Below are 10,849 nucleotides of genomic sequence, written 5' to 3'. Positions count from 1 at the left end.
TCCTCAAGAGAGATGATTAGAACATTTGGTTACATGTAAACGTTTCAATCACGGATGTTTTTGGCTTTTTAAGCGCTGATTTCGTTTTTTTTCTTTAGACATAACAAAAAAAAAAGTCTAAGACACAGATAACACTTAAAATGCTGCTGGGTAAAAAATGATCTAACTTGCAAAACTGAAAATTTACCATGCTACAAATATTAGTACATATTTCATTTTTACAATAAATAAAGATTGCACTGTAGTTGGCATTTCAAAGTACATAACATAATATAATGTAGAAAAAAACCTACAACAAAAATGTTGTTGGGTTCCCCATTGCTTTGGTTATGGGAGTTACAAGCTGATATACTATGTAGAGAAATATAACAAAATATCTCAATGAATGTCAAACATTAGATTCTATCACAATGCAAAGTAAAGCAGCAAAAATATACAAAATATAGATTTATATAAAAGCTGGGTATATGGTTTGTGTCTGTTGCACCCTTTTAGAAATGAGTTGCACCTTCAGCTGAAATGTTTCCCTGAGGCACTTTTTCATTTAAATGTAAAATTAATAATTTAACTGATTAGGTTATGGTCGGAAGAAGAGTATGCATACTGGAATTAAACATATGTTTAACAAGATAAAGTAAACATTTATTTGTACACTTAAGAAAAATGGGATACTGGGAATAAAAATGAAAAGTGCCAAATGCATGTATTGGGTTTTAATAAACGTTGATTTTCTATATTATGAATTAGCTGGGTTCTAAAATTAGTTTTATTTATAAGGCACGGCGATACTGAAAAACTGGCTCCATAAAATATTTTATAACTCATACTGTATCATTTAGAGCGAACAGAAAACAGTAATGATAGTTACTGGATGAATTTAATATTGGTGTTGCCACCGAATGTAAAGATCCAAACCAATGGATCTGAGAAATAATTAGGTCAATAGGTAACTGCAGCAGCAGCTGCCTTATTTTTTCTGAGGGCCAAAGAAAGCTAAGAGGCTCCATGATAAGTTGGTGATCACAGCAGGTCTAAGGGGGAGGACCCAACTGCTAGGTACTGCACACCAACTGATAGGGTTTTCCATGCTTTAGTCTAACCCAGAATACCTCCTGAAGAAAAAAAAATGTATGTAATTTAGCTTACACAGACCATCAGCATACATTTCTACAGCTACATACCATGAAATATTTAACTATTGCACAATTCCCTTTGGCATTGAGTTTCTACAACTAAGAACAGGCCTATTTTTGAAGTATGTGCTGAATACTTTGTAGTTTGGATTTAAATGCCTTCTTATATATAATATTGTTCAATTTACATTTATGATTACGATGGGTACCTAGCTGAAAAAAAAGAACCTTTGGAGCACAATTCATGGGCTACAAAAAAAATAGCTACAGACAGGGACAATCGAGTCAAAACTATGAAACTAATTATCCCTATGTTACCTACTAATTAATCTGCATAAACTACAAACACCTATATGCTACATATTAAAGGGGAATTTAATTAAGCATCAAAGTGGTCTTATACTAGAGATCCTTATGTGTTGCAATACTGTTTCTATCTATTCCTAGCATTCTCCATGTTTGCTATATTATGATCATTTTAAGGAATTAAGCAAAAACATTGTACAGCTATTTGGACAGCCCCGGCCTACAGTGGCAAGAGTCCTGGCATATAAGGTTGGCATAACTAGAAGGTGCCTTGTGCAACAGTATGTTGCTGGTACATGCTAGCTAGAAGCAGGATTTCATATTTTTAAATCTCTGATTATCGTGGAATTTAGATCTACTGGATCAAACTATTATATCTGGTGACTATTTAATAGATAAAATAAATTCTATAATACTGCCATATTTTATATATGTTACTTCAAAGATGTGTGATATAATCTAGTTTCTGGTTATCTTTGTTGTAGTATAAACAAATTAGCAAAATAAGAATTTTTATACTTTATATATATATATATGTACACACAACTGAATATATTGTTTGCGTAAACAAGCTATTATGCTTGATTGTTAAATTAGCAATATGAGTCATTGTACTGTTTATTTGCTTTTTGAAGTGTGCAAGTGCCCATGTCTGGAGGTAGCCAGTCCTCCTTAAAGGCACAAGGGCACCCTGGATGCCCAGAACATAGCACAATGGCAACTGTTTTTAACGCATATTGTTAGAATGGTTAATTTGGTTGTTAAGCAGACTGGTTGGTGAGTTAAGCTGGGGATTTTTCTGGTTTTGTTTTGCATAGACGAGGGCAGGGGCCATTTTGTTTGTTATTGATATATACCTTTGTCCGGGTATCTTTTGAACTTGCCTCCTTTCCATTCCTGAACATGTGGCGATGTTGGAGCATGGGTTTGAGATCTCAGCTAAAAGATAACAGAAATAAGAAAGCCACTCACTAGCTGGCCCAACCTGATTATCTCCCTTCAGCAGAAACCATGTGTTTAATGATGATGCACTGGTAAAAAAAAAAAAAAAAAAAAACTGAGCAGAAGGGGGAATGTTTACAAGATACCAAGCCAAAAACATATCTAGGACCTAAATCTAACTTTTTAAGGGTTAGTCCTTATATATGGGCTTATTGAATGAAGGACTGTTACATTTAAAGTATAGCTCCACCTAAAGCACCTAAAGATGATCTGTTCAGTTTAAGGAACTTAACTTGAATGCTCATGACATTTGGATAAAAATAAAAGAAAATAAAGTAAAAAAAAAACATTATTTTACAATAGTTTTAGAGTTTTTGGTCATTTTTTAAGAACAACACTTGAAAACTAAAACCTAATTTGCACAAAAGTTATTATCAAGTTATTATCTATTTAGCAGAAACAAATTTCAGCTATTTCCTGGGTTTGCATTTCAAAAAGGTGCATCAAAACACTGAGAATGTAGCTGAAACAGTAAAAACATGAATACAAAATGTAGAACTCAAAATGATTGGTATTTCTTTAAAACAAATATCTGAATAAATGTCTGAATTATAATGCGTAGCATTAGTTAAGTTTACACCTCAGATCTGTCTTCATTGTCTACTTCATAAAGAAGTACTGAAGTATAAAGGCAAACAAAACTGACAAGGTGGCAAAGCCTAGAACAAAGAGGATTGCAAACTGTTCATCAGTAGGCATCATGCTCTTGAATTTTGCATGTTCAAGGTGAGTTATATCCTCTGGTAGCATGAGATCACTCCATCTCATAATGAAAGATGCAGATGGACTATAAGATCCACAGAGTTCCTGGGTGGTATCTGTACATCGACGACATACACAAACCCGAAATCTGTATTCCATATTTATTTGAAGGCCTGAGATTTGAAATGATGTGTCTTCTCCTTTATATACCTAGAAATAACAAACAATAATTGCATCTCATTATTACCAATTATGAATATTCTTTTACAGCTGACAAATACTACATTTGGAAATTTGTTTGACAGTAGCTAATTGACATATCTTGTACAGGTTTGAGAAAAAAATGAATTAGGCTCGGCCCCTCACGAAATTAAAACTGGCAATAAACTACTCCAAATAATTATCTATCACTGGGATCAGGGCCATTTTTTTTTGCAAGTCCCACACTTTCTAATTATAGCCATGGAGCAGAACAATATTAGTAAGAGGTAGAAACACTCATTCGCTGCCTGTGCTCAAGAACTTAGGTCACTTATCAGACCCCGTGCTGCAGCTAAAGTAGTAGCAGCCTAGTGACCGTAGATGTTTGTTATTGCTAGCTGAAAGCTGCAACAAGTGAGGAACAGGTAAGTGAGGGTGACCAGGAGATTGGCATGGCTTGGGACTGATTTAAGAACCCTATAGTGGTTCAGCACTGCAAACCCATCAGCTCCAAGATGTAGGAAGTGAACAGTGGCCTCAGCCCCAGCTGCCGTGGTCTAAACAACCTCTGACCCTGACAGAATGTCTGGCCCGTTGAGGCTCCTGTCACCTAGAAAGACCAACTGAAGCACCACACAGCCTCTTTTAGCCTGACTGCTTGCGTAGCCCCTTAAAAGCTTAGGGAGCACTGCTGGTTCAGAGGACAATTCAGCAGTAGAGGCCATAGAGGGAGAAGAGGAGGATGTGGAGCAGACAGATGTGGCAGAATACACCACCAGCTTTTTGGAGGTGTGGTGGCGGAACAAGCACTAAACCCTGTCCTGCATCCCTTCCAGCTGCCAGCAGAATTACCCAGTGTGTCGTGAAGGAAATGTAACATTCCTGACCATGCCTACTGGACCAAGAGTCAGCAGTATTGTGAACCTTGCTGCTGACCGCACTGTCCAACAAGGCCAAATCATTGCCATCCACATGATGGCACAGAGCTGGAATGGCCTTACATGAAAATAAATTGCTTTTTGGAACCTGCCATAGTGCTACAGCACATTCCATAAATTCACAAAAGGAGGCAGAGTACACCAGATAAAAAGGCAGCAGTTGTAGTAGTGGTATTTGGTCAAGCTAGCATTTAGATGCTGAGCATGTGGATGGCTGGGACAGTATTTTTTTTATAGTTCAGCAACTGAGTTAGCGAAATTTGCCTGGTGAAATCAACAGACGGTGTACTGCTAGCAGATTGGATGCAAGGTACCTCTAGAACCCACTGCTATACCATCATCCCTCTCAGTGCAGGTTTTTGAGAAGACTTGAGATATAGTAGGGGTAGAGATCCCAGATGAGGAGCAAGGAGAAGTCTGGATTTTTTTTTTTTTTTGATGTGGGTTTTTAAGGTGCTGTTGCCAACAGACTGCATGACAGGTCATCATATGTCTTGTGAAGCATGTGGTGCCCAAGCGGCTGGTGTTCTGGCCACGCTTGATCCGCTTCAGACAGAGATTGCAAACAGAAACGCTGCGGTCTGCTGCACATGTGTTGAAAAAAAAAGGATACTACTACTGACGCAGAAAGAGGAACACCTGGGATACAGAAGGGGAGACAGCAATTATGCCCTAAATATTATTAGGGCTGCTGCGCCACAAAAAAATAAAAAATAAAACCACTGCTGATGCAGAAGGAACAGCACCTGCAATGCAGAAGGGGGGTGGGCAGCAATTATGCTGTACATATTATTAGTGCTGTTGCACAAAAAATAAAAATGAAAACCACTGCTGATGCAAAAGGAATACCATCTGCGATGCAGAAAGGGGGACAGCAATTATGCCCTAAATATTATTAGTGCTGTGGTGCCACAAAAAAAAGAAAACCACTGCTAATGCAGAAGGAATAGCACCTGCATCACAGATCGGGGAGTACTAATAATGCAGCAAAAGAACCTGATACTTAAAAAAAAAATAAAATAAAATTATCAATGAAAAAAAAAGGAGATCAGTGGGGTGACACAGACGTGTTGTATACACCAACACTTCAGTGGCACCATTACACTGTGTTACACAAGAATCCCAGCACAGCACTACACTACACTGACTGCACTAAACTGACTGAACACACAATCAACTGACTACCCTGCCTAATCTCCACTAGCACACTACACAGGGCTGCTGTGTAAGCAGTCTTATATAGTATGGGTCGTGGACTTAGCCCCTGAGCCATGATTGGTTCTCACAGTACATTGTGCTGTGATTGGCTAAAGCATACAGGTCAGGTGCATGCTTTGCCCAATCATCAGCAATCAATGCACTGTGAGATCGCAGTGCATTATGGGGTGCCCGGCGGCAGTCAAACTCCCCCCTTTGTTCTTGTGTTTAGCGAACACCTGATGTTCGAGTAGAACGTATGTTCGACTTGAACATCGAGCCTATCTTGATTAAAAACAATGTAATATAATGTAATACCATATCAATGTATAGGCTGCAATTCACTTTACAGTGATATTAACTAGGATAATAGAAGTCTATGAGGATTCATATTAACCAAGATATTTTCAGATATCCCGGCTTTTCTGGAATATGATACAAGTTGCAACATAGCCAGTCCTAGTCTGTTTAAGAACATCCAGAATGCAAATGTTTTGTACCCCCTCAAGTTAAACAAGTTCATACATCTATTTAGGGCTAATGTTATATGTCAGAGTGGGAAATCAGCACAATGATCAGTGATTACTCACCATTAGATCTGTGCCTGGTATGACATTTCTGCTTTTCTTAACACATTTTCTTTTACCAATGAAAACAGTCACTTGGTATATAAAAGAAAATATATAAGGCTCAGGGTGAAAGTTCACTTTTCCCACATCTTGTAATATAATCAAATGTAAATGACATATCTGAAATGCTTGCCTCCTCGTATTTTCATGTAATTTCTACAATTCCATGTCATACTAAAGATATGCTTCATGTGGTAGGAGAAATTACCCAGCAGTTTACCTACTCCGCAGCTCAATTGATCATAATTCACATATTTTGCTTCAATCATTTTATTTTTATTACTCCTAATTTTGCAACACACATGATGGTTGATAATCCCTTGTGAAAAATGTCATCACTTTTTATGTTTTCTTCACATGTATATACTGTGTAAGTGATTGTCTTTGTCTAATTTATATTGTACTGTTTTATTGTACATTGTGTTTTTATATTTTTGCTTCAGACAACAAAACGCTCATATGTGAACTGGGGTCATTGAAATTAATAGAATTTTGCTTGTTGGGCAAACAGGGCCTTAAAATCAAAATATAAAACAGGAGATCATAAAAGGCTAAAGTCAAAACATTTTATTTTTGGAAAACATATCCGTTTGGTCTCAATTCAAAACACTGCAAATTAATCAATTTACTATTATAACGGTAACTTTACTGAAAATCACACATTGAAAAATGTGGATCAAAGGATATGAGTAGCTGATTTAAAACGCAAATGTTGACTTTTCCCGTAAACTATAGCTTGGTTCCAACCCTTTACACACCTCTTCATAGGGCAATAGGGACACCCATCATATTACATGGCCAACAGGGAGGCTTGTGAGATGGGTGGTACCAAGTCTGACCTTTAGAGAAAAGGCAAGAATTGTGGTTTGTGAAATGTTTTTACTAAGAAGATGGCAAGAAACCTTGGACTGATTTCATCTAAAGTGGAATAAATAGTTTTTTTTTTGTATGATGGCTCTAAAATGGCAAACTTTAAACTCTTGGACTCATATTATTTGGTCTACAGATAGTAAAAGGGCAGAATTGTATCTCTCTTCCATATGTAGATACTAGGGTACTGAGTGGGACTCGTCTCCCTATTTGGTTGTAATGTGGGTTTATTTAAACATTTTGGAAGTCAATCTTTCAGTTTTGTGAAAATGCAATAAATAATATACTACGATATATGGAAAAATTGTTTTATTTGGTTATCAAATGGATTCCTTATTGAAAGCATCAGCTGTGCTGATGGGTAATGCTGGAGCCCTCATTCCCAAACTAAAGAAAGATTCTGGATTTGGAAAGCTTTGTACTTTGTACTTGCATATCTTCTTTGAAACAGAGATTCATGATTATGCAACTCTTATATGCCTGAAAATCTACCTTTAGAATTCAAGTGCATGCATGATCTACCTGGCCAATTGCTTTGTCCTCTTAGAATGCCTATCTAAGAGATGTCTGCTGGATTTAGGAAGGTTAGACAGGCTTTGGGCAACACTCTACAATAATTAATCTGGCTTATATATTTTTTCAAACTAAAACAGGAAACCCATGTGTACAGATATTTGAAATATTTAGAGCGTAACTCCACTTTTGTTGAGAAAAAAAAACATTCCCCTCTGGGTGATCTATAACAAGGATTCTAACAAACTTAGTTGCAGATTCCTACCTTTTGTTATTCTGAAGAAATCACAGTTTTTTTCCTGGGGATGCCTGAAATCTGACTTGTATCTTAGTACAGATTTCTGGGAAAAACTCAGTATGCCAATCACATAAGCCGGAAATAATGCTTCTAGGATGTGTTCAGTACACATTCTGTGTAAATAACACCTCCAGGTAGCCATATTGCATTGCATTTTCAGAAAATTACAGTGTTGCAGTATTTTTTTTAATGACATTCACGTACAATATGACTTGTGTCTCAATTGTATAAGCTATATTATTTTTTCTTTATTTGCTTTTTTTTTTCCCAGCGAAAGTGGAGTTACCCTTTAATTATATATGTGTTATTTTGTTTCCTCTTACTCTTTTTATATAGAAATATATGTTTTAGATAATCATCATATATGTACACTAAAAATGCTCAGAACAATGATGTATAGAACTGCACAATAAAAAATACCCTACTTGTTCAGCAAACCAACAAACAACACAATAAGGCCAGTTTGGGTGGAAACCTGTCAATATCTATTTGGATTTTGGATGAAATAGCATTACCAATGGAGCATAATTCCTGTCACTGACACCAACAATGGACCATTATTCCTTTCAAGAACACCAAAGATGGGGCATTGTTATCAACACAAGGACATTTTCTACTCCCAGTCTGGCCCCTCTAAAATCTTAGGGTGGTAAACTGGCCCTTTGTTTAGAAAAATTGGTGACCCCTGATTTGGAGGAACCCACACAAACAAGGGGTAGAGATCATAACTAATGTACAGGGAGTGCAGAATTATTAGGCAAATGAGTATTTTTGAGGATTAATTTTATTATTGAATAACAACCATGTTCTCAATGAACCCAAAAAACTCATTAATATCAAAGCTGACTATTTTTGGAAGTAGTTTTTAGTTTGTTTTTAGTTTTAGCTATTTTAGGGGGATATCTGTGTGTGCAGGTGACTATTACTGTGCATAATTATTAGGCAACTTAACAAAAATCAAATATACAGTATACCCATTTCAATTATTTATTTTTGCCAGTGAAACCAATATAACATCTCAACATTCACAAATATACATTTCTGACATTCAAAAACAAAACAAAAACAAATCAGTGACCAATATAGCCACCTTTCTTTGCAAGGACACTCAAAAGCCTGCCATCCATGGATTCTGTCAGTGTTTTGATCTGTTCACCATCAACATTGCGTGCAGCAGCAACCACAGCCTCCCAGACACTGTTCAGAGAGGTGTACTGTTTTCCCTCCTTGTAAATCTCACATTTGATGATGGACCACAGGTTCTCAATGGGGTTCAGATCAGACTTCTTCCTGTACCACTGCTTGAAGAAGGTGTCTTCCAGAAACTGGCAGTAGGACTGGGAGTTGAGCTTGACTCCATCCTCAACCCGAAAAGGCCCCACAAGCTCATCTTTGATAATACCAGCCCAAACCAGTACTCCACCTCCACCTTGCTGGCGTCTGAGTCAGACTGGAGCTCTCTGCCCTTTACCAATCCAGCCACGGGCCCATCCATCTGGCCCATCAAGACTCACTCTCATTTCATCAGTCCATAAAACCTTTGAAAAATCAGTCTTGAGATATTTCTTGGCCCAGTCTTGACGTTTCAGCTTGTGTGTCTTGTTCAGTGGTGGTCATCTTTCAGCCTTTCTTACCTTGGCCATGTCTCTGAGTATTGCACACCTTGTGCTTTTGGGCACTCCAGTGATGTTGCAGCTCTGAAATATGGCCAAACTGGTGGCAAGTGGCATCTTGGCAGCTGCACGCTTGACTTTTCTCAGTTCATGGGCTGTTATTTAGCGCCTTGGTTTTTCCACACGCTTCTTGCGACCCTGTTGACTATTTTGAATGAAATGCTTGATTGTTCGATGATCACGCTTCAGAAGCTTTGCAATTTTAAGAGTGCTGCATCCCTCTGCAAGATATCTCACTATTTTTGACTTTTCTGAGCCTGTCAAGTCATTCTTTTGACCCATTTTGCCCAAGGAAAGGAAGTTGCCTAATAATTATGCACACCTGATATAGGGTGTTGATGTCATTAGACCACACCCCTTCACCCCCTTCTCATTACAGAGATGCACATCACCTAATATGCTTAATTGGTAGTAGGCTTTCGAGCCTATACAGCTTGGAGTAAGACAACATGCATAAAGAGGATGATGTGGTCAAAATACTAATTTGCCTAATAATTCTGCACTCCCTGTATAATGTTGCTATGTTGTAAGTTAAACCCAGGACCAAAGTGGCAAAACAATAGTGTGAACAATTTAGACACTTAAAAAAGGTCACACTGACGCAGGTATACCTCCACTGACAAAATGGCACAAATAATACGGTTTGTAAGGGCATGTTTTTTAAAAAACATAGAAAGGTAGACACTGCCCAGGGTTCATTAAACAAAATAAGGTTTCAGTCTATTTTTGAAATGTGACATTTAAAGCCACTTCCAGCACTGGATATGTACATTTCTATCTTGTTGCGCATTTTTTCAGCTTCTGGGATTTTTTTTGTCTCTTTCTGTACCTTCTTTCTTTTTTCAGCTCATGATAGAATGTTACTGACCCCTAATTAGCTAAAAATGTAACCCGTAGTATGCATATAAAAGTAGCTATTGCCTAAAGTAGAACTCTGACAGGCTATGGACATAGGGACCTCTGTAACTGAAGACACTGTGGAGTAATTCATCCTCAACATTCATATGTTGGATCTCAACACTATACCCTCTCCTCACTGCCTGAGGGCCTGCACTATATTTACATTAGAGAGTAGAAAGCTTGATCCGCTGCTGGGATTGGTAGCAGAATGAGCTGAGCTGCTAAAAAATTGGATTTGCTCTGAAGTTTCGGGATGAACTATTTTACATTACCTTCAGTTACAGAAGTCAGTTAGGGCTTTTTTGAAGCTGATATAATGCTTGTTAGGAATACATAAATATTTCAATGCCTGCTCACAGTTATCACTTAAATAAGATAAGGCTGTGATTAAGAACATAGGTAACTTATGTTGTAAAGTTCTGTGTGAACTGTCAGTGCTATATAAATCCTGTATAATAATAATAATAATAACAACAGTTGTTAAAAT

The 10,849-nt window shown here is 37.4% G+C and overlaps 1 protein-coding gene across 1 annotated transcript in view; it reads right to left on the bottom strand.

The window, feature by feature from the left end:
- Window positions 1-2,830: 2,830 nt before the first annotated feature.
- FNDC3B (fibronectin type III domain containing 3B) overlaps window positions 2,831-10,849 on the bottom strand; it is a 512,453-nt gene continuing 504,434 nt past the window's right edge. The window contains exon 26 of the mRNA XM_082249863.1: window positions 2,831-3,353. Within this exon, the coding sequence (XP_082105989.1) occupies window positions 3,042-3,353 (312 nt within the window). The 3' untranslated portion in view covers window positions 2,831-3,041. The remainder of the gene's footprint in view (window positions 3,354-10,849) is intronic.

The sequence above is a fragment of the Pelophylax lessonae genome, assembly GCF_965119305.1.
Source record: "Pelophylax lessonae genome assembly, chromosome: 3".
Taxonomy (NCBI): Eukaryota; Metazoa; Chordata; class Amphibia; order Anura; family Ranidae; genus Pelophylax; species Pelophylax lessonae.
Note: the sequence above shows the minus strand (reverse complement) of the source record. Positions and strands in the feature narration are given on the sequence as shown.